We start from the raw sequence: 24239 nt of genomic DNA, 5'->3' as shown, positions 1-24239 counted from the left end.
CTTTGGGGGAGAGAAGTGGGTGGGGAGGGGGTGGAGGGGAGGGGAGGGGCCAAGTTCCACAGAAGGAGGAGATATCATGAGAGAGGGGAGGGGCCAGAGCAAATAGGGGAGGAGAGGAAAGAGGATCTAACAGGAGGGTGGAGGGGCAGCGGCTGTGTTTTTTCTAGCTATCTAAGCTGAGGTTGATTTGTAATCAGAAAAAAAATAATCTCATCACATCAGCTGAGCCTCTTTTGGCCTCTATTTGTGAATGAGAGATTTATGGTGAGCGAGGGAGTGAGCAGGGAGTGCAAGGAGGGATAAACAAGAAGAGAGATGTGTGGAGTATGCAGGGGGGAATGTACGAGGGAACAGCTATAAACGCTAGATTTATTAGACTGGTTGCTGTTATACATTATACGCTATTACAAGTTATTGTCAATCAATGTCTCATCAGAGTAACAGTGAAATGCTTGGGCTGTCTTCCATCCTGTAATGAAGCAACAGAAACTGAGACAACTTGAAAACAGCTGTATTAAGCTAATGAGACACTTAATAATAATTAAACAACAGAGGAAATAGGACATTTAGACCTTTTGAAGGGAAAAATACAGACAGAAAATGATGTAGAGAGGGAAGGAAAGAGAGGGCAGATTGTTGATGGCAACGTAAAGGGAATAGAGAGAGAAGGGCATGTTCCAGTGCTATTATCAGGGCCTTGCTGTTATTTGACTCACATGGCAGAGGGATTTGGACAGTGAAGAGCGGTGGATTTGACCTCAGGGCAGAGTTGAGCTTTGGCATGGGCTGGAATGAAGGAGATAGCTGGAGCGGTGGAGGAGGAGGAGTGAGGTGGCTGGAGGGGCTTAGTGGGCAGAACAGAGAAGAAGGTCAAGGTGGATATTGTGCCCTGGGAGTGTAACAGGTGTTTACGGAGTGCAGAAACTGATTCAGACTCGGATTCAGAGTGTTTATCCTGCCGGTTTGAGCAAGCTGAACATGCCAGCATGTTATTTATTCACCGTTTAATTGTGGGGAAGGATGTGCAGGGGATGTGGGGTTTTGATTTTTAAAGTGTTTGTCTGGGTGTTTTCCTGCTTCAAATCCACTCCTGTTTAAAAACAAAGCACCACCTCTGCATGCCCGCAGGTGGCAACTCATTATATTTTCTCTGGAAGGTTGTGGCTTATGACAAGCTAGACAAAATACAGACTGTGTAAGTGGCTGCTAAATGTGTCTGAAGAAATTAAACCTTTTATTAGTCACCTGCTGACACTAGATTTTGTTTTTGCCAGAGTAGTTGCATAACTTCAGCAAGAATTGCGCACAACAAAACATGAGGAATGTGTAAAAGGCTTTGTTTAAGAAACCGGCTCACTACAAGTCCAGAATTCAATGAAACCAGTGATAAAGTAATTTTCAAATAATTACCTAATAAACTGAGAAATATACTTGTACTGTCATTGCAGCAAGGTGATAAGTTAAACATGATATACAGGTGTTAACTTTAAAGTAATCCTTTGTGTCATCTCTTTTACTGCAGAATTCCTTTTTCCAAATATTAAAAAAATATTTTATTGGTAACGCTGAACTGTGTATGGCTTCTGTGTAATGTCTGCTTTAGGCACATAGAAAACATTTCTGCATACTTCTCTATTCTGTATTGAAGAAGTTTGCTGTACAACCCCAATGAGTAAACCATGGGAGAAGAAGCCAAGACAAAACTGGAAAGAACAAGAAAATAGTCAAACACAGACTAAACAAGCAAGTGCAAGTCTGGCACAGGAGGAGCGGCTTTGATCTGAGGCTCCAATATAAAATGAGGCATTTAATCTCCGAAAATAATTACAATTCTCTGGCAAAATAAAATGTGTCTCTCAGCCTTGGTTTGCGGATTTAGTGAAGAAAGCAACTGCAAATAAATAGAAAGATGTTTACATAGAGAAAAATGGTAAATCAATTAATAACATGATTACAAAAAAGAAAATGTGGATAAAATCACAAGACGTAATCACAATTGGTCAGAAAAGAGCATGCTACTATAAACATGACGTTAACACTGTTGTTTGCAGATAAGAAAATACTTAAACCAAGTTTGATGCACATAAAATGATAGCTCATGTGAAGACATCATAATACTGTCTGGATTAGAGCACCAGGAAGCCGTTTTTGTCTTATTCTAACGACATTCTGTTCTTGGACAAATCCAACAACATGTACTCTTGGTGGCTCTCTGCTCTCAGCTCATCATCTAGAGCTCCACACGAGCGGTTGAGGTTAGGTTGGATTAACATGTGAAGCTGTTTGGCTTTGTGTTGTGTGTTTTATCAAAGCAATATGAAAACAAGTGTTGCACCACAAACAGGAGCAGCCTCCCCCTCTGCTGTATGGATTACAAGAGAGACAAATTGTCAGGTAAGCTTGTAAATCTATGAATACAAGAGCGTCAGAGCAGCCAGGCGTTGTAAATTCCTCAGGCCGTCTGTCATATTAACAAAATTACTCCACATTGCTGACACACTGACAAGTTGAGCAAATTGCTCTAATTGGAAACCAAATGGATATTCCTCACAAACTCATGTGTGCCTAAATGGATTAACACAGAAAATCACCTCAAAGAAACAACTTTTATGTTCTGTGTTACCTCAGCTGATCTTCATATTTCCAATGTCCTGAAGCTGCCACTTTATATTCATTTGTTAATGTTTAATCTGGTATTTGTTTGTTGTTATGTAACCACCGCTAGCCTCTCTACAATGTTTGTGACGTTGAATACCCCTGGGAGAGTCTGTATTTGTTTGTACCTCTAATTATGCCTGATATGTCACTTACTATATTTACAGACATTGGTTAAACCCATCTATATATGTACAGGCCCACATGTGTCTGCTTCTATTTTTATTACACTTCCTCGTGTTTATACATCTTGTGTCAGGCATGCCATTAAATCACTGTGCTGGCAGAACCAGAGGAAAAACCTCCGAAAGATGGATCACACTTGCAGCCGGAGAACTCCAAGCGTGATAATAACTCCCGCAGCAAGCAGGGACATGCTGTACAAAATGTGTGCCATGTGCACTGCACACACATACACACACACACACACACACACACACACACACACACACACTACACTGGAGACACTCCAATTCAGCTCCAAAGACAGATTAGGAAAAAGTGTGTAATTCTATCTACTCATAAACGCGGCATCTTGTGCCATGTGACAGTCGGTGGAGCAAGAGCTAACAAAAACCTCCCTGTTATGAAAGTGATTCACAGGCCTTTTAGGCGCCCTGTGATACCTGACCTGCTATAAAGACCAAATGCATTCTGGGTATGCATTCTGAATGTATTATAGCAAAAAATAAAATAAAATGAAAAAGGAAACAAGCAGCAGAAATAACAAAGGAAGATAATAATATAACAAACATTATTACTCGGGTCCACTCCCGATCCCCTCTCTTTCATGCTACCTGCCAGGTGCTCCAGCAGTAATAAGCTGATACAATCACAGGGGATTTGAGGGACAAACATCCCTGTAAAAGGTGAAATATTCCATTAATCAGGATCACAGAGAGGCTTTGTACCATCATAGCAGGTGTCCTGGTAATTCTGGTAAGGGGCAAAGAGAGGCACAGCCTGTCATTCAACACTTGACCTTGACTCCCCCCCCCCCCCCCCCCCCCTCAATCCAGTTATATAACATACCATCTCACAATGAACAGGTACTGCTCGCATGAACAGTCATGGTCATATACATCTGCACTGCCGGGCAGTTTCAATATCAGCTTTAGCTGTGTAGCAATGTGTCGGTGATGAAGGATGCATGTACACCATCTGCTGTCCGGTTAGTGTAATTACAATTTACAATACCACGTTAAGGATCACGATATTATATTATATTTTGTTCTCTGCGTTCCCATCCAGAGGTCAGACACAGCTACAGACATTTTGTTACTTCTTAAAACTCACATTTTATTGATCCTCCTGTTGTTGTGGGTTTTTATTTAACATTTTTGATTGATAATGAAGGAGGGTCTCTTCAACCACTATAGTCCCTTCTGTGGAAGTCCTGGCCCGAAATGTTAGAGAGAGAATCACAGGAAACAAAGACATAACAAAATAAATAAGAGAAACAAGAAGACTAGTTTGTAGAATCAATGTGGAACGTTAAACAGAAAGTCAAATTGTGGTTCCCAAACTAGGGTCTAAAGACCACCGGAAGACATTGTGTGGATCTAATAGGCCTTTGCAGCGGCCATTTTGACATGTCTTAGCAGGGTAAAAACAGGTGTAATTTGTAATTTAGTGTGTCACGGCGGCATCTTGTGCCATGTCACAGTCAGTAGAGCGAGAGCTATAAAACCTATCTCCACAGAGTTTCTGCCTTTCTTTGTTAGAGTACAAGAAAAATAAGAATGCATTACTTTTCAACATTTTACTTAAATTTCTGTATTTTATTTGGTACTTTTTATTTTAGCCAGTTTAATCTTAAACAGAGTTCTGGCAATTCAAAATTAAGTGACATTTTTCATTAAGTGTAAGTACTGCCAATACACTGAACTTATACCTGGTGACTGGTTGTATGGAAATAATAAAAGGGGATAATTATGAATACAGTCCAGTAGGTGGCAGCCTTTTGTTACATTTGGCTCTTAAAGAGGCTCATCCCATGTTGACTGCAGGGAAGGAGCTTTCCTAATGGGGTTTGAAATTGAAACTGAGATGCTCATTTAGGATGGAAGCAAATTTAAAACATGTCACTACTGAGGGGCATTGAATAGATGTACCAATCACTATCAAGAGGATGTGGCAGCATGCAAATCAAGACACTATGGAGATAGAGAGAAAAGCTTCTGGTACCCAAGAAGATGAAGGAAACACTTATTAGGCGTGCGATTAGTGGAAAGGTAAGGATCTTTATTTACAAACTTTTAGTTGGAGATTTTAGTGAGGCAAACCTAGGTTAAAAAAATAAAAAATAAAACACCAGACAGAAAAACAAAATGAAGAATGACAACAGAGGTATCAGTGTTTGAGTGACAATATATGTGTGGGTGGGTGTGAGCAGTAAAGTAGGGTGGGATGTTGTAGATGTAGCAGGTGGAAGACATGGTGGAGGCAGAGACAGAGGAGGACGTGGCAGTGGGGCAGTGATTTAATTAGCACCCTCTACCCCCTCCAGCCCTTCACTCATACCATCAATAATGCATGGCCCCTTGTTTCCACTGCCATAATTAATCCTCTCTTACTATAATTAAAAGCCAAAAATCCCACAAGATGGTTCAGCTTGGCCAGGCATGGGTTGGGTTGGCACGGGAACTGATGAAAAACTCCAGAGCTTCACACACACCCTGGACCGACAGATCGACAGACAGACACGTTGACAAAGAGATCAATAGTCGACCCAACTCTAACACAAGCAGAGTGAATGAGGCATGAAGGCAAGCTGGAAATACATGGAAAATGCGACATGCAGGCAAATTAGATGAATGAATTTGACAGACTAACGACATGAACCGCTCCTTGGAAATGTGCTTTGGTGTGTTTGTGAATGAGTGAGAAAGTGTGGGAAGAGCGAGGCACGCACAAATCTACCAACCCCGGTTCCACTCCCTAGAAAGAATGATGTAGTAGGAGGATGTGTACACGCACACACACATACTTACACAGGCATCTTGCTCCCAGATGAGGTTTGTCTCCACAGCAGCCAAGACAGACGAGAGGGAGAGGTGGAGCTTTCTGATGCTGCAATTAGGACCACACTGTCTGGGCGAGCAAACAAGAATGAATATTTTAGTCCGGAGATCTCCATGGGTACCTATGGTGGGGGCCTGGCACACCTACAGGCACACACACACACAGACACCCACTCACACACATACAGATACACAACTTACCACGGCTGCCAGAATTATTCACCTCCCAATCAGAGATGCCACAATTATCACATCAGTATCACTGCGTAAATGATGCCAACTGTTATGCTCAATGAACTACAAGATTTACAATATCAGTATAAATATGCATCAGTAGGAGCAGTCATATATGTAGCTGATGGTTTCTCCCCGGTGAAAATAGGTGCAACGAGCATCCAAGCTTGGCCACGTGCCAAGAAACAACACAGTTGGTAGAGCAGAGGTCATATATCTTATAAGCAACCTAAATGTATTCTCCTCTCTCTTCCTTTCTTGCTTCCCCTCTCAGACAGAGAGTACTCACCTCGCTCAGTCACCTCTTCGGGCTCTTAAGCATTTTTAAACGGCGCTTCACTTCAGATGCTCCAGGGTGCAGTCACCCTTTTCACAGCACGTCACACACAGGACTTGTACAATAGGAGCACTCCCTCTGGTGTGGGATCATTGTCGATGCTCCGTGCAGCCCTCCTCCTGCCCCGCCGTCCTCGGCCCCATCTCCACTTGATTTATCGCTCTAAAATACCACTGCACTAATTAGTCAAGTAATTAATTAATAGGCATTTGCATTTGTGCATATGCAATTAGGGGGCTGGAGAGAGGAGAGTGCAGATGGGGTCCGGGAGTCTGGTGGGGGTGGGAGGGTCTGTTGTGTGTGTGTGTGTGTGTGTGTGTGTGTGTGTGTGTGTGTGTGTGTGTGTGTGTGTGTGTGTGTGTGTGTGTGTGCTGTATTTCATATTGTGCCAGCAGAAGTTTGCACTTCTTGCAGAAAGACAAGTGAAGTGCAGGTCATCACCTCACATGTCTGAGAGTGAGAAAAGGAGGAAGGGAAAAGATGCCAAAGGTACGGAGGTGTGGCTTGATGACTTTGAAAGGCTATTGGGTGCCATTAAGGATCGAGGAAAAAGAGTGACGGATGTTTTGATATCTTAAAGGGAAAGGGCTTCAATTTAGCATTTTGATTGCAGGCATTTAGCCTATGAAAAAGCACAGCAGGTGGCCCCTACTTAAGACTAATCCAAAAACCAACAGGATGCAAAGTCATTCTAAAATATCATAATTCCAAACAAGCTCTCCTCTCATTGAAATATCAGATCAAAGCCTCCCTGATTGGATTCGCCCCAGCCCGATGCTGGCTAAAGTCACACTGTTGACATTTAGCATTTATTTTGGCAAGGTGACCTGAAGGTTGTGTTGGACTTGTTGAGAAGCATCAGCCCACCCCCTCTCCATGGCCGCAGCCCTTCCATTCCCCTCCCTCAGTGCAGCTGAGGTAGGATAGGGCACCGATTTGGCTGGGTGGTGGAGCTAGATGCCCCCTGCACCCCCTTCACACACACACACACACACACACACACACTGACACAATCACCTCACCATGGTTTGGGGTAGTGCCAGGTTACCATCCCCTCATCCCATAAGGGATGAGACGCATTAGTGAATGTGTGGCATCACGGCTCCCTAGCCACAGCTGCCACACTACTGGTGACCCCATGGATGACCCTGCAACCCCCCGAACGCTCCCTCAGTTGTGACTGCGGAGGAGATGTAGGGGTGATCTAGACCCAAGGACATGATGAGCTTCTATCAGCTATTTCTCAGCCTCCAGGTCCCTTCTCCCTAAGTCCGGTGGGTGTCTTTGTGCCAAGTTGGACTTGGTGGTCATCAAGCTCATTTCTCCCACATTAACTCCACTAATGTCTGCTAAATAGAGAAATCTCGGAGCTGGGACAGACACAATGCAGCTGAAGGGACCAGGATGCTGGTGGCGAGGAATTCTTGCATCTACACCATGTGCCAACATGCCTCCTCCTAAATCTTGGGCACCACGGCCAGCTCCTGCCAGCACCAATCCCCTGTCATCTCCAGCTAAACCCCCACCCTCCCTTCCCCGCTCCTCATTTTTCATACATCCCCAGTGGCCCTGTACACCTGGGTCTCACTCTCTCTCACCTCTCACTCTGCCTCTTTCCCTCTGTCTATGATGCTCGCCCCTGCAGGCGCCCCTCATTCAGCATTGCATGCTGGAAACACCAGCAGCTCTGGCAAACCTCGCACATTCATACACAGCTACCAGTGAACATTTGATCTTCCCACTTAACCTCATGAGCGCCAATCTACACGCACCATGCATGCAGCAGAATGTAGTATACCTTCTAATCTGATTCATTTGCAGCTTTGACAAGTGGGTCATCTGCATCCGGTGTTGTGCCCACAAGAGTCAGAACAAATCACAATGGGTTTTGGTTGTTGTTCCTCTGAATACATTGAAGCAAAATTTGATCCAATTAAGTAAATAAATAAACAATATGCCGTCTGTTCCATGGCCTTAATGCACTTACAATGCCTCCCCATCCCCCTACACCCATCCTGCTTCTGAACCAGAGATGCGATGGAGGGTAAACCCTGCAACTACACATTTTTACCCACCTTTCATTTGCCGAGGAGTTGATCGATGTATTTTTATAATAGGCTCCATGCAGAATAATTGTATTGTCTTAATATTGTCTTAACCTTTTCATGAGAAAAGAGTATTTGAAGGAGTATTTTAATTGCTTGTATAAAGCACAACTTGTTTGGCTTCGGGCTTAGCTGTATTGGCACTTAATGTACTCTTAGACACTTCATGGACGACCCTGAGTCAACTTATATGTTGACCTTATCAAAATTGATCTTGTATTTGCCTCCTTTAATACCACTTTAATCGGTGACGGCTATGAATATCTGCGCAGCTCTTCTCTAAAGTGGATTAAACACTGACGAGCGAGTTTGGCAGGTGAATGAGAAAATTCACAGGTTTGATTAAAAAATTGTCTACATCCCTTGAAGCAGCAACACAGGTCAACATTGATGATTTTTGTTGTTCCACCATTTTATTTTCTCCCTCTCTTCTGTTTTTCCCATTTTTATCTGGCTGTGTGAGCTCTAGCGCGGTGACAGATGGCGAAGCCCTCCTCCTCCTCCTCCTCCACCTCCTACCTCCTCCTCCTTCTCTCTCTCTCTTTCCTCTCTCCCTATCTCTCTCTATGTCTCTCTTCCCCCGCGGGCAAATCTCTCCGAATGCGGGCGCATGTCAATCACCGGGCTCTCATGTGATGGCTCTTGCCGGTGACGTGCCAGCCATATGGGCGCTGGCATCACAGCCTTAGCTGGTATGTAACCCCGTCCCCGGTAGCTCACGGTTGCCACACGCGCACTCACACACACACATGCGCATGCTCACTTACTCACTCACACATATACAAACACAGACACGCCAAGACGCACGTTCAATCGCAAGCTCCGGTTATTGGAGTGCGCGCGCTGGGAGAGAAGCACACTTAAACAACCCATCAGCGCCAGTGAAAGAAAGCCGCGCGCTGCCTGCACCCATACACTGATAGGGAGCGTTGGTTCGCTCGCTCGTGCGGTCCCTGAAGATGGTCTGAAACTCAAGCGCGTGTTTTTTTCCCTCCCATCCACTGTGAAGAGCTCGAGCCGAGGTAAGTTGGAACATAAACAACAACAATAGCAAAAGATAAATAAATAAATTGGAAATATAAAAATAACTCTTGGATGCTGAAATGCCCGTCCAAAATGGAGGAGAAAATGAATCTAATACACAGATGAACAGATTAATGCAAGCTGTCGTCAACGTTTTACAGATCTAATTTAAATAGCCAGTTTTGGTCTTTATCTTTATCTTTTACAGTTTGTAAGACAAAAAGCTAACGAATCCGATGGACATCTGATGTATTTAGTCGCCTTCCATGTCTATGACTTTGCTCTGGTATGTAGCCTATATCGATTAATTGTATGCCTGTTTAAATCGGGTGATGGCACACTTTTGAAATCCATTAAAAATATCAACAATTGATATACAAGGCATCACCATGTTTGTCGTTTTATTAGATTTATGAGCGCGCTTTGCTCAAATACCTCCTCACTCCCCCGCTCTACCTCGACGTGCCCTTCAACTTTTGACATCCAAATCTACCTGGTTTATAAAAGCTAAAATCAAATACCACGCTCGAGTCAAAAGGCAAGCGTCTCCGGGATCATTTACAAGGAGCAGTCCCGAGGCATGTAGCCCCTTTCAGCAGCGCACAGGCTGCAAATAGATCATATCGGACACTAATTTGATTTAGAGATCCCTGCGTCTGGACCCTGAAACCGAGGAACAAAAGACAATAAGTATGCAAGATAAGAATTCCTCTGGAAGATGTTGACATCAGTCCGGTTGCCTCAGAGGACGTCCTCAAGCTTAATGGGAGATTTATTGATGATTTTGTCGATCATTTGCACGTTCAATCTCGGAGCAAATGAAAGGGTGGGACAACGCCATTGACTGTGACAGGCAGTGTGCAGCATGATTTATCTCTGTTTGTCTAGTTTTATCTTCAACAATCTATCTCCACATTACGTTGTTTAAACCACAGTCGTTGCTGTAACTGTGGAGCTATTGCAATTTCTTTTTGCTAGATTGGATAGCCTAATTGTTTATCGCGAGTTGTGTTTTTTATATTTAACGAGGGCTAAAAGGATACAAGCGAATTCCATCTGTAAAAGGTTATCGCTGACTAAAAAGTGCTTTGAAATCGTGCACTCGTGCATACTGAATTATGTGTGAAATCTATTTCGTGTAAGCTGTATGGTCTGTTAATTAAACGTTGTTGTGTTTTTTCTTCTTCTAATTGAGCAAACCTCCTGAGCCTGAGATTTTAAAACTAGATTTTGCCCCTGGCACACCCCCCGAGATAATTAACCAACCATCACAGCCTGCCTTACTATGGGCTGCAAGTCTATCTGCTGCTGCACTATAATAAGATGGGAAGTGAAACATGTCAGGGAGGAAGCCGATGGAGGCTTATTGAATCTCTCAAAGATCACCTCGTCTCTCTGTCGCCCGTTTTTTTCTGGGAAGGGATTAAATTTACTAATCAAGTGGTAGGCTGATCAATTTATTTTTTACTTTAGATGTAGGCTATTAATTCGCATGTTTGCTTGATCGTTAATTGCTAATAGTTCATTGGTTGATATTAGTTAGACTATGTGGTTCGTTTTAACCGAGTACAATGATTTTGATGTTGTTTTTTTAGAAATATCTTTGCCGTTTTCTTCACCTGGATAATACATTATTATTATTATTATTATTATTATTATTATTACAGCTGCAATAAAACAAAGTTTGATATTTTTCAAGGTCTAAACCATAATTGTAGGCTACCTTTCATTTTGGTTATTGCTTGAATTAAGATATGTCTTCAAGCCTTGGTTTAATAATCAAAGCGTGACTTTAAACGGAGCTACAGCCTATCAATTAAATAAAATCCCCTTTGCATGCTCTGAGCAGAGGTGTGGATGAATAGTGCTGGAATGCAGCCAGGATTGTATATGGGCGTCAGGAGGAGTGAAAGTGGGGGGCCCCATGGGACCTGTAATGTGGCCCCTGCCGCTGGGACCCGCTGCGAGAGGACGCGACAGGGCACACGGATGACAGCAGGGAATTAAATAGGAATCCGTCTGGCTGTAACTCAGCGCAGATTTCTCTCTCTTTTTTTTATTTTCCACAAATGTATACTATTTGTCCTCCAGGCCAAATTAAAGACTCTGGTATATTTTATAACAAAAAGTCATTGATAATGAGTTTTAGTGAATTTACACTTTGAAATATATAGTCTATATAGCTCCAATATTTGGATTGAGCGTTTTTTTAAGAGCGTATCGTTTTTTATTGTACATTCACAATAGACACTGTGCTTGTCCCGGAATTGTGAGGCCTCATTTTCGATTTCCTTTTCTCTCTTCTCCAGAGCTACAATGTTGACGAGGCTTTTTAGTGACCCCTCGCTGCTGCCTGATGTGCAGAAATACTCGGGCTGGGCGGACAGCGAGGACGAGGATTCCAAAATCAAAGATGAGGATCACGATACCCAGGACGACACGGCGGATTCTGAGCTGAGAGAAGACAGCCGGACTCAGTCCGAGCATAACGAGGACGACGAGGACGACGAGCTGGATGAAGAGGATGACGGAGAGGATACAGAAGGCGACAGGCCCAAGAAAAGAGGCCCCAAGAAGCGCAAAATGACCCCGGCCCGTGTCGAGCGCTCTAAGGTGCGGCGGGTGAAGGCCAACACACGGGAGCGAACCCGCATGCACGACCTGAACTCTGCGCTTGACAATCTGCGTAAAGTAGTGCCCTGCTATTCCAAAACGCAAAAACTTTCCAAAATCGAGACGCTGCGGTTGGCCAAAAACTATATCTGGGCCCTGTCGGAGATATTGCGCTCTGGAAAAAGGCCCGACCTTGTGGCATACGTTCAGACGCTGTGCAAGGGACTCTCCCAGCCAACGACCAACCTGGTGGCGGGATGCCTGCAGTTGAACTCCCGTAATTTCCTAACCGAGCAGCAGTGTCAGGACGGGGGGAGGTACGGGTCCGGCTCCTTCCCAATGCATTCCTACCCATACCAGTGTGCGCGTCTCACAAGCCCCCACTGCCAGCCGGGCTCCGGCTCAAACTCGCATCCGCTGAGGACGCACGGCTACAGCTCGACTTACGACTCTATGTACGGTGGGAGCGGATCCCCGGAGTATAACAGCCCCGAGTATGAGGGGCCCATCAGCCCGCCCCTGTGCGTCAATGGCAACTTTTCCCTAAAGCACCAAGGCTCTGCGTCCCCCGAAAACGAGAAGGGGTACCACTACTCTATGCAATACTCCGGCCTTCCTGGCCCCAGACCCACCGGGCCCCCCAACCTGGTGTTTGGCTCCTCGGGGGCCCGGAGCGGCATTCACTCTGAAAACGTCCTGCCTTACCAAGACATGCACTTACACCACGAACGGGCCCCCGTGTATGATGAACTGAACGCGTTTTTTCACAATTAAAATGAGAAGCCCGACGTGCTTCGCCTGCAATCAACAATCTAACCACGGCACACTTTTTAAAGAGCGTACCCGCCAGGATTTAGGCATTCTGGAGAGATGTTTCACTCGTTGTCATTAGTGTTTTCCGTTACTTTATTCAGTCTTAACTTTTTATTTTGCGATAGTCAGAGATGTAGTGGAGGGTAATCCACCCAAACCACAATCCTATCCAGTTTTCCAAGATGAAATAAAAGAGATTTGATGAACAACTCATATCAAGGCCTGTGATGACAATATAAATGCTATTTTAAAGTGTGATTTGTGTTTGTATCGGTGGTTGTTTGCATTTTGATGACTGGAAGTTGTTTATTTACCACAACATCACTGGCTACAGCTGCACCTTGACATTGGCGTGATTTTCTAATCTTGTGAGATTAGAAATAAATCAATGAACAAGCTAATGCAAATCACATTTACTTGCCTGTATACGTGCAAGATTTGGGAGGTTGTGGTTTTTGGAAATTATGAAATATAAGGAAATGCAAAGAAAAATACTGAACCGATGAAAAAAAAAGTGCTAGTTGGGTTGTTTTAGACGAGTCTGTTCTCCAGCAAATCAATCGTTTCGCATCTATGCAAAACCCAACGAGACCAGAGAGAGGGGCAACAAGGCCCAGAAAGACACTGTATGTTTCATCAGCACTGTTACCAAACACAAACACACAAACACACACACACACACACACACACACACACACACACTTTGGAATGAACACAACGAATCTGACAATAGGGCTGGCCAACAACAACAACAAAAAGGAATAATCCAAATAAAATGAAATCAGACATTTTCTTCATTTTCATTTTTTATTCTTATTTATTCATAGCCTTATTCCTCTAATTGAGCCATTGTACTGTTTATACATTTTGGTTCAACATTGTCGTTTTAATTTTTAATGCTGTGTTGAATAGGTTATTATTATGATTACTACTTTTATCATTCTTCTTATTGCACGTATTTATTGTGTTGTTTTTTGTAATTAACGTTAATAGTCAATGGAAATGAAGGGATCCCATGTGTTGCTCGGCATTTCTTTCATGAAATTCAAGTCTTTCAACTTTGTATTCAACCAACTGTGTGGTAAAATAAAATGACAATAAATGAGACTGTGCAACTTGATTTTTTTTGTCACCTATCGAAGAGCCTTGGTATCTTACTAAACATACAACAATACATAACTTTCCAATAAGCATTTACTCTTTACACTCAATGAAATATTAATCATTCGTTTTTACATTGAATTTTAATCGGACATTTGTATTGGAAGGATATCAGGGTTAAAGAAAACATAAACCTGTAGCAGGCTTTTCAGTTATTGGGAAATATGAGGCTGAATATGCCTGGTGCCACAACCTGCAGGAGTTCCTCGCAGAGCCTCGGGGCCTCTATCTTATAAACTGGGACAGGAGGAAGAGGGCAGTGTTGTCATTCCTCTCAATTGAGTAAACTCGTGCCAATACGTTATATTTGTCCGGCAGACAGGTCAAATTTACAAAACAATCTTTAAAACGTATAATTTCAATTGCAGAACGAAAGGAGATTTGGTGTAAACGTGAATCAGTGACTGTAGAATACAGACTGATTAGAGTCTGTACATATATATAAACAGTGCAGGTTAGCGATGCCATTCAAAGTCATCAGGGTTATAATGGAGGTCTCTCTTCGCCATTAAAAAACATAAGGAAGAACTCCGTTTCAGCACCGCGGAGAGTTCCTGCAGCTGCCGTTTGATTTTAGACAATTTGAGCTTCAAATTTGTTAAAAAATACAAATATTCTATACATATAGATATAATATTGCAACATATAATGAGATTGTGATTGAGACCACAATGCTTTTGAATCCGGTGAATACAATTTAGAAGTTAGTTTGAGATTTTCCATCTGCAGAACACACAGGTTCTGCAGGTCTGTTGGTTTCACCAGGTTTCGTCAATGCGCAAGAAATCACTAGTTGACCAAAAGGAAAGGCAAACCAATGTCACATCAAGACATAACGAACACAATAAAAAGACACCCTGAGTGTTTTATTATGTTTCCCTATGCCTCATATATTCTGATGTCAGTGTTGATTTAACATAAGCCAACTTGTTGATAACAGCCTTTATTTCATTATCTTTTTATTTCTGTGGATAAATGAAATTAATTTGCGTTATTGACATGAAAGAAGGCCTTACAGCTTAGACGCCACGGACAAAATGAAAATATTCGTTATTTTATCTTTGATTTCCATCTTTCGATTATGCATTAAACATCAGATATGAATTATGAAGTCGACCCTCTTATATAGCATCAACTATTCTAACTTTAAACACACATCTCATATTTATGTCACACATTTATTTGGATGGTATATTATAAATATGAATTCATTTATCCGGGGCTCTTTAAATCAATTAAATCTGTTTATCGAATCTGTGTAAACATAACACTCAGACAACATATTAACTTACCAAAGGGAACGTTAACTATTCAACATTTATATTAAATATTACATTAGTTTCTTTCTCACATTTTTTAAAATCGTGACGACACAGATACACACACGAGAGCAGTGCAAAGGGCAGCCGTTGCCACCCCGCGAGTTTGGAGCGCTGCCCCGGGACCCATATGTTCACCAAAATGTCCTGGGTGCTGTCAGCTGTAGGGACACACGCTTAGGCAAGTGATGGTGACTAATATACATACAAATATCGATATCAATACCCGCAATATCTTAACTCTATTATTTTCCATTTTATTCAAAATAAAACAGCGTGGGCATCAGCTGTGGGTTTCGGCCCTGGAAGCCAATTGTGTAGTTTTGATTATTACAAAATGTATAAATAGCCTAAGTGTAAAGTGAAAAATACAAGACAGTAAATTTCTGGAGCAACTGACCAAACACATTGCCAATCTCTTTCCTTTTCCACAGGAATGTTAACTCCATAAGTTGGATGGTAAAAGAAGGACATTGACACAGCAAAAAGTCACTTCTTGTGACATACATTGATAGAAAATAATTAGAATTCAAAAAATGGTCAACACTACAGTGCAAGATAAAGTACATAATATAATAATTTGAACCAACAGATAAACACTTGAAATATTTAATTCAATACAAAATATGGTCTGTGGTATGTTATTTTACCACCTGCTAATCCCCCTCAACAACTTGTAAACGATTGAAAGATGAGTAAACTTGTTTTTCGAGGACATTTTACTTTTCCATAAAAAAAAATCTAATTTGAAAAGGTTGAGTCTACAACACTATATGCACCTAAACTCTGTTATGTGCTTTACAAAAAAAGAAAAATATTATCAAAGATATTTATACATCTACAACATCATCATGGCAGGAGGTTTGATAATAGTGCATGGAATTATTCTTTAAAAAAATCTAAATCAGGGCGTTGTTTTTTACTTTCATAAATCTCTGTCCATAAGGTTCAATATAAAACCACTACCTTAAATTACAACATGTTTCATTTGGCAGGCGCTTCTACCTGTGAGTGAATTCATTTAGTGGGAGAGTCCCGGGTGGGAATCAAAACCGCAGTTCTGCAGTTCAGGCTGTTTTCAAACCGACCAACCAAAGGCTCGTGGTATACTTTTGCGTTAGTTTAAGGCCTCCACATTCTTTTTGGCCTCATCAGCAAAAAAAATAAATAAAAAAAGAGTTGCTTGCATTTCTGAAGGAGCCAGCCCAAAAGAGAGGCCAGCGAGCAATGGGAGAGGGCATCTATCAAAATACTCCCCCCCCCCCCACACCTCCTCCTCGTCTTCCTCCACAGTCTGGCGAGAGTGAGAGAGAGGCAGGCTGGCAGGCTTGCGGAGGAGAGCCGTGCCAAGTCCCTTAATGTTCCCCAGCAGCAGCACCAGGAGCTCCGGAGAGGACAACCCAGTGTGTGCGCCAGTGTGCCAGTTCACCGGGCCAAAGTGGCACTGCTGGGAGGAGTCGATGTTTCTTTCCTAATTTTTGCAGCATCTGTTCATTATCCAGGACGTTTAAAAACGAGAGCGCTCATCCTGAGTAACTCTTCGCCACACGCACGCACTCACATGTACACTCAGACACACACAGCAGCGAGGCCTTTTTGTGAAGAGTTGGCCTATGCATATACTTGCCTCTAATGCTATGTTATACATGAGCTCATGGATTGAAAGAAGGTTGTGTTGCATCTTAAGAAACTGTGGTTGTTCACATGTCCTCACATGTGGTAACCTTGCAACAGAGATACTAATGGTGCGCACACACGCCACATTTTAAGAAAAATGCCATGCTTTTGATTACGTTTCTTTCAAATTGTGTTGATATTAAAGCAGCTTGCGGAATGTTTTGCAGTGTGTGTGAGGAAAAGGTTGTGACATGTCATCGCAGCATAAAAGAGTGTGTCACATTATCAAATGAACTAAAATGTTAATTACAAAGATATGCAACACATTTATTCAATGTAGAGATCATATTGTTTATTGATAATAACAAACATGAAATAATTCACAGGTGTTTTGTAATTTACAGGCAAATCACACGATTTTACACATTTCCACAAATGTATTGTTTCCCTATAGGCGAAATTATTCATCTAATACTTTACTTGCCATAATTGTGGAAATAAAAGTCTGATAGTAACTTGCATTTGCAGTCAGTCTTAAGAAGAAAAAAAAAACTTCCAATGACACTCTGTGCTGCACTCAGGATGAAAAGTGAATGAATCTCGCTGTTTAAATTATCATGTTCATGCCCACTCTTTTTCTCACTCAACTTGGTAAAGAAAAAAAAATCAAGAGTGTTTGTCCGACATAACAGTCAATAGTGCGATTATCAAAATGTCACAAGTATTATGGTGTGAATTCCAATTAACGTCTAGCTAAAATAATAACCGAGTGTTTTTCAAAATGCAGATATTAAATCATAATATGGATGTGAAATATGTGGTGAATAAAGGCCTTTAGGATTTCCATCAGAGGGGGGGGGGGGGGGGGGCAGAGGGCTAATCTGGTTAAGAGATTGTGAGTATTTGCAATCTGAAGGTGATTAAAAAACAAACCATGAAGTAATGCAGTTGAAATGGACACAGATTAGATTAAAAAAATAATAATAATACAAAACACACACACACACACACACACACACACACACACACACACACACACACACACACACACAATTTGCACATTGTTGACTTATCTGGCACCTGCACACACACACATGCACCGAAAACTAAAATGATGCACATGTGTACAGAGGAAACAATCGTGCATGCTTCGGCCAACCTCTCTGCCAGACTGTATGCCAGTGCCCCCACATTGCCAGACAAGGGAGCGGGCCTGTCACTGGCAGTCCATTCAGAGGAAATTCCACAACATCTGTTTGTTATCACACAATGGTGCACGGTGCAGCACAGGCAGTGGGGCAGAAGACGAGGCAGAAGCTAAACTGAGAGAGCGGTGATGCTGGAGGTCCTGCCAAGGGAGAAACAAGGTTTGCAGGAGGAGGAGGAAGTGAGGAGGGGAGGTAGGAGGTTGGTGGGGGGTAAAGGGGGACGACCCGGGAAGAGTGGGGAGGATGAAAAGACGGAGGTGGAGATCCGGGTGAGCGCCAGGTAGGTTTCAGGCCTTTGGCAGGTGGCCAGATTTTCCTGCGTTTGGTTGGGGCCAGATGTTGACGTGTACGTGTTTGTTCAGAGAGTTTGACTCATGAGAAAGTCTTCTTGACCTGACCGACAGCTCTCCGTCATCTTCACGGATGCCCAGTTCCAGTATGTTCTGGTCGGAGGGTCCGGCGGTGGGGCGTGGCTGGCCCCTGTTTAGGAGGTTAAGTAGGAGCGTGCACGGGGACGCAACTGGATCCAAGGGGGGGTCGTTGCTGGTCTGCACAGATGGCATGTGTGAGTGCGTGTGGGCGTGCGCGTGTGTTATGATAGGGTTGGATGATGCCCTGGTCACATGGGCAGCAGTAATTGGCCTCCATATTGACCAGTTTGCAGCGCTGGGGGGCGGGCAGTCTCCCAGCTGGACCTGTCAGATGGCATTGCATCCACCTCACTGATCACCCCCCGGACGACCTCCGCACCTCTCCCCTTTTCCTTTCATCTCTCCCTTCTCCTTCATCCCTCTCCGTCACCTTTAATCTTCTGTTGCCCGCCTCTTCTGCCATCACAGGGATGACCTGCTCTGTCCATTACCGCCGCTGTCTACTTCCCACAGCTCCTCCAAACTTAAAACAACGACTCTGGAGAAGTAACAAGAACAAACTCATAAACTCTTTTTCTTCCTGAAAAGATATGTGTTTTGGCTATCAGTGTTGGTTGATGGGGTTACTGTAAAGGAATCAATTCATTAAGCCTTGACCTGAACCAAGACTTTGTTTCTCCATGTCTTCAAGAATGTTTCAGAAACTATTTCTTCTGATACACCTGCAGTAATCTGATATATGTATATATATATATATATATATTTATATGGATTAATGTACTCTTTTTGGACTTCATTTTGAAGTCACACCGACCTTGTTGAAATAAGGGCAGATCATTCACCAAAATGTAATTTAATTCCAGGAAAATTATACAAACAAGAATTGTATAGGAAAACAAACATTTTAAGTCTAACACAACGAGTTCTTGACCCACTAAAGAGAGATCTTTTTTGCAGCGTTCGTTTAAAGCAAACCTTTGTGTATCTGACTGACTTTTAGCGTGGTATCACCCTCCCACCCGGAGCAGTAATGGTGTGTGTTTTGCTTTGAGATGCCCGACTGTGAGGAGTTAGCGAGGATTTCATCCCAGACTTGGCAGGGGAGGGTCTCTTGGTACGTAGAGAACAATCGTCTCTCCTTCGGTCCTGTCAGCCAGCAAACACAGAGAGCTGGCACACGCTCAGTGGGAAAAGATCGGGAGTGACAAGGGGGATAGACACACACACACACACACACTCGTGCCTATCCCTTCCTCACAGTACCAAAATGAGTTCTGATGGTGCCACTGGGGATTGAGGGATGACAGGCGGATTCTGCGAAGTGGATGGGAGGACCTCATGAAAATAGTCTGTAAAATGACCACAGTGTTAGCCTGCTGGTGGACTATCTGACAGACAGAAAGGGAGGGAGAGGAGGAGGGGAAAAGGAAACTAGAGGCGGATAAAGAGACTAAAAGACTGGCAGAGCAACAAAATGCTTGCCATGCTCCTCTGTCAAGGGAACGCTAAAGTGGGAATACATGTATACGTGTTTCTGTGAATGCTCAATATACAATATACACTCATATGGACCAGGGTTTTGATCCTGCAGCTCCTTATCTGTGTTTCTGAAAACATGTTGATGCATGAGTGTAATTCTGCGCTGTGTGCATGCATGCATGTGCGCCTTTACGCGTGAGCAAGAATGAGGAGGAGGTGGGAGAGGAGGGTGAAGTGTGTTTGTGTGTGTGGAGGAGGAGGAGGAGGAGGAGGAGGAGGAGGTGTGCACGTTTAAATTCTGTGACATCTGTTCATTACAACTAGAGTGTGTTTATTTTTATACAGCCAGCCACAAGCAGAGAGCTCGACTGGCACCGCTGGTTAATGTACCAGCCCTCTACAACGGCAAAGCAAATGAAATATTAACCGGCAGAAAGAATGAGGAGAGGAGCGGGGACAAAGGGAGAGAAAGAGGAAAAAATGATAAGATAATATGTGACAAAAATGCACACACACAGTGTCTCAACTCACGCACACAAAGACCCCATTCTGATATAATCACAGGAGAGGCCTAGAAAACTGCAATCAATGTGTTGCTGCAAGACAGAAAAGGGAAACATGAAAAATGTCCAAAACGGGTGATGCTTTATGGAAACAGGTTGCCATACATGAAGATTCTTCTGTGCAAATGTGCAACATCTAGTGCAAATTGAAAACAATGAAATATGTCTTCAAGAGAGAACAGAGGAAACTGCAAAGCAAGCAATATAACATAGACTAGGAAAGAACCAGATGGAGTTCAAACCACACTTAAGTATGAAGGTCACTTCCCGTTTGGGGTATTTAGCAGCCTAAACGTGTTGAGTGACTAGTTTAGGATGCCCAGATGGTCAACAGAACATTGTAGAAGGTCCTTTGTGTCCACAGCTTATGGATGCACGAGCATGTAAGATTTTCTTGTTTGATCTTGTTTTGTTTGCATTTTATCGGTCTAGCTTCAAGTGTAATGTGGATCGAGTTGTACCGATATTGGTTTGTCCTTTAACTTGACTCCTGAACATAATGTCCTCCTGGAATGTGTTTTAATGCGTTTGTGTTTTAGTATGTCTTTCACATGTGGTCCATTATGACCTGTGTGAATTGTTTTTGTATGTTTTTTTTTTCTTGGGTGACAAACTAGTTCCCTCTTAAGGGATCTATTCATTGGGACAGGATGTGTCTGGAAGTGTAAATGAGATGCTCAGAGAGACAACTGCTGACGCCACAGTGTTTGAGTTTGGTTAAGGTCACTTTGTCCGGCTTCAAAGCCACAACTCTTGACCAAGAGACCAACAGTAGCAGACTAACCCGACCCTAACATCCCTCCAATTATCCTAAGCAACCAGACCTTTGCATCAACAAGCTCCCCTCACCACCCCCACCCCCCCTCCAAACGCCCCCAGACCCACCACTGCCTGGCCCCACTCTCATGCTCCCCTGGGACGGCCTGCTCTGGAATGCCGCTCATGGGGAAGAATCTCGCTGCAGGCGCTCAATATGTCACATGTGTTTCGGAGAAAGAGAGAGAGACCGAGCGAAGTGGCAGGTATGGTACTTTTACAAGGCAATGACAGGTCGTCTGTGTCTATGTTTGTATGTGTGTGTCTGTGATTGTGTGTGACGGATTCCCAGATTAAAGGTTTAAAGGGTTCAGATTAACAGGCTCAGGACACAGTGGCCCGCTCTGAGCAAAAGGGAATTAGGATGGCATTAATGTCTCCTCTGCACCAGCACATTAGCCATTCATTACTGTGTGTTTGCACAATCAGTACCAGGCAGCCCCTCGTTCCCCTCTGTGTTATTGCATTCCCGACAATGTTACCATGTCAGGATGTTTTGTTATTCATAGACCATTAGCAGGACTATAATTCAACTATCACTTATCATCAGGCGATTGTCACCTGTGCTTAAGTAAAATTGCATGCACTTCCACGATCATCACTGTGTTTTTTATTTACACCATGCAATGGCATCAGTACCAAACTCCATAAACAAATCTAAGGTTTTCTGTGACGCATGGGAGATTTTCACATTAGTTGATCATTATCATATCAAATGTGCTGAGAACAAACACAGGCAAAGCCCAAAAGATTGTGAGCCACAGCTGGTCTCTCTACACTGCATTGAACTTGGTGTTGTGCTCTGTGGCACCAAACACGTATGCAGGTATCCCAACACACCTTGGTTAGGGGTTGGATCTCCTTTTTTTTTTTTTAAATGAGGTAGAACATTAGAGCACACCATTAAAAATAAAACGGTGTATGTGCAAATATTTGTGAGTATATACATGAACACTGGAATAGAAGAAGTCACCATTGCCAATCAAAAATACAGTGAGCCAAAGAAAAACTAAAGAGAGGATCTGTGAGAAATTCAATGGTTTTTGTTTTTTAGTATTTCAATATTGCAGAGATGTCCGTTTTCACTGTGCCCTAGATGTATTCTTCCCTCTACAATGGATGACATGTTTGTGTGTCGTCCTTGTTGACTTTTCTCCACTTCTACTAAACCAAACTAAACTAAAAATCATCTCTTTAAATATATCCTTTCCAGTGAAGCTGAAGCAAAAAACATAAATGAAAGTGTCTGTAATCTATATATTCTTACAATAACACTGCATCCAACAACAATGTCAAAAAAGGATGTGCTAATGTAAAAGCGGTTCTGTTTCCTAACAAGTTCGCCATGTATGTTTAAGAAGCGACATCCTGCCCCAGGAAGCCACAGGGTGTATTGGAAATGTGGTCTTGAATGTAACAAATGTTCAGTGCCATGGTGTGAAATACAGGCTACAATCCTTCTCAACCAATGCTGCGTTTTACAAATACACTTAGGTATCACAATGAATTTGGCATTAATAAATTGATGTATAAAAATTGCAACACCATGTTAAAGAAGATGAAAATCCTCACACAGAATAACACGGCAAATTCATTAAAGCACGTCACAACTCTCAACTGCAAACTTTTCCATATTTCCTGTGTGCCTCACTGTGCCAAGAGAGACGTGAAGACATGGATTGACACGCCATCCAATCTCCAAAGCCTTCCTCCTCATCCTAGCCAGATTAAGGGTTTACCAGGCAAGGCGAGTGCTAAAGCTGGCTAATTCTCACCCAAGCACAGAGAGCTAAGGCTACCCAGAGCCCTGTGGAGCCGCTCTCTCCTCAGAGCAGCTGTGTGGTGGAGGGAGGGACGGAGCGTCTTTACTCTGAGGAACCGGAGCGAAAGAGTAAAAAATCAAAGCATCACTCATACGGTTTCCTCCCGATGACATTGATGGCTTTTTGTCAGTTAGTGCCGACGACTAACAGTTCACACAACCAAACTATAATACACCTCTGTGTACATCATAAGCTGTCAAATATCAACCTTTATCTCCATTCCTCTTTCTGTGAATTTCATATTTAATGATTTTATTAATGTATTATTTTTAAATTGTTTTTTACTTCATAATCTGTGTGTTATTACGTTATTTATTTCTGCAACTGTTAATGCAGTTACTTATGCAATAATTTTTTTCATTGCTGAAATATTTTTCTGTTCATAATACATTTTTGTTTTCTCAATGTCATTTTTCTTCTATTATTACTTCCTGCTACAATGGAGCACATTTCAAATATCAAATAATCATAAAAGCTTCATTGAGATAAAACGAATCAACTTAAATTAAGGCAATAGAAGGGAAAGCAGTACAATTCCTACACTAAATTGAAATCCTAAGTGATAATGTGATTATCTCTTGCAGTCGCAGTGATCAGGGTCCACCTAATAACACCAATGACATGTTCAAACATGATTTGTCCAGTGATGTAGAGAGGATAAATTAATCCCACCTCCAACGGCTTTGGTATAGATTTAACCTAATGACATACAATAAGACATACTGTATAGTTGTTACAAATGGAAGTAACGTACAGTTGGAAATGAAAGAAAACATACATTCATGTTTTGTTCATGTTGCTCATGACTGATCTTGCATTTTGACTAAATGTTCCTCTACCTCACTGTTGACAGTGTTCAAGCAAAGCAAATCTGCGTCTGTCATGTCTTGGTGTCGAGCAGTGTCTGTCAAACCTTCCACGTTGTTTTTACAGGATCTTTGCTGCTGTGAGAGGCCTTTAGTATAATCAACAGGGAAATAAACAAGAAAATTAAAGACCCAACCAACCGATCAATCATTGGGGCACAGAATATATGTAATTTCTGTCATTTATTTGACAGAGATCCAAGCTATTGACCA

At 42.6% G+C, this 24239-nt stretch overlaps 2 protein-coding genes across 2 annotated transcripts in view; one reads left to right on the top strand and one right to left on the bottom strand.

Annotated features, from left to right (window-relative positions):
• The first annotated feature begins 9126 nt into the window (after window positions 1-9126).
• On the top strand, window positions 9127-12764 carry LOC142944419 (neurogenic differentiation factor 2-like). Its single transcript, XM_076085646.1, has 2 exons — window positions 9127-9376; window positions 11687-12764. Exon 2 carries the CDS (start codon window positions 11694-11696, stop codon window positions 12762-12764), a length of 1071 nt encoding a protein of 356 aa, XP_075941761.1. The 5' UTR covers window positions 9127-9376; window positions 11687-11693.
• Window positions 12765-17790: 5026 nt separating this feature from the next.
• cdk12 (cyclin dependent kinase 12) overlaps window positions 17791-24239 on the bottom strand; it is a 34541-nt gene continuing 28092 nt past the window's right edge. The window contains exon 16 of the transcript XR_012952425.1: window positions 17791-19017. The gene's annotated coding sequence lies outside the window, so the exon portion shown is untranslated. The remainder of the gene's footprint in view (window positions 19018-24239) is intronic.

Source organism: Anarhichas minor, unplaced genomic scaffold, assembly GCF_050575085.1.
Source record: "Anarhichas minor isolate MPS153535 unplaced genomic scaffold, ASM5057508v1 ptg000007l, whole genome shotgun sequence".
NCBI lineage: Eukaryota > Metazoa > Chordata > Actinopteri > Perciformes > Anarhichadidae > Anarhichas > Anarhichas minor.
The sequence above is the reverse complement of the archived record's forward strand: the minus strand, read 5'-3'. Positions and strand labels throughout refer to the sequence as shown.

Coding starts and splice junctions, on each gene's coding strand:
- LOC142944419 (XM_076085646.1), top strand. CDS start 11,694: ATGTTGACGAGGCTTTTTAGTGACCCCTCGCTGCTGCCTGATGTGCAG.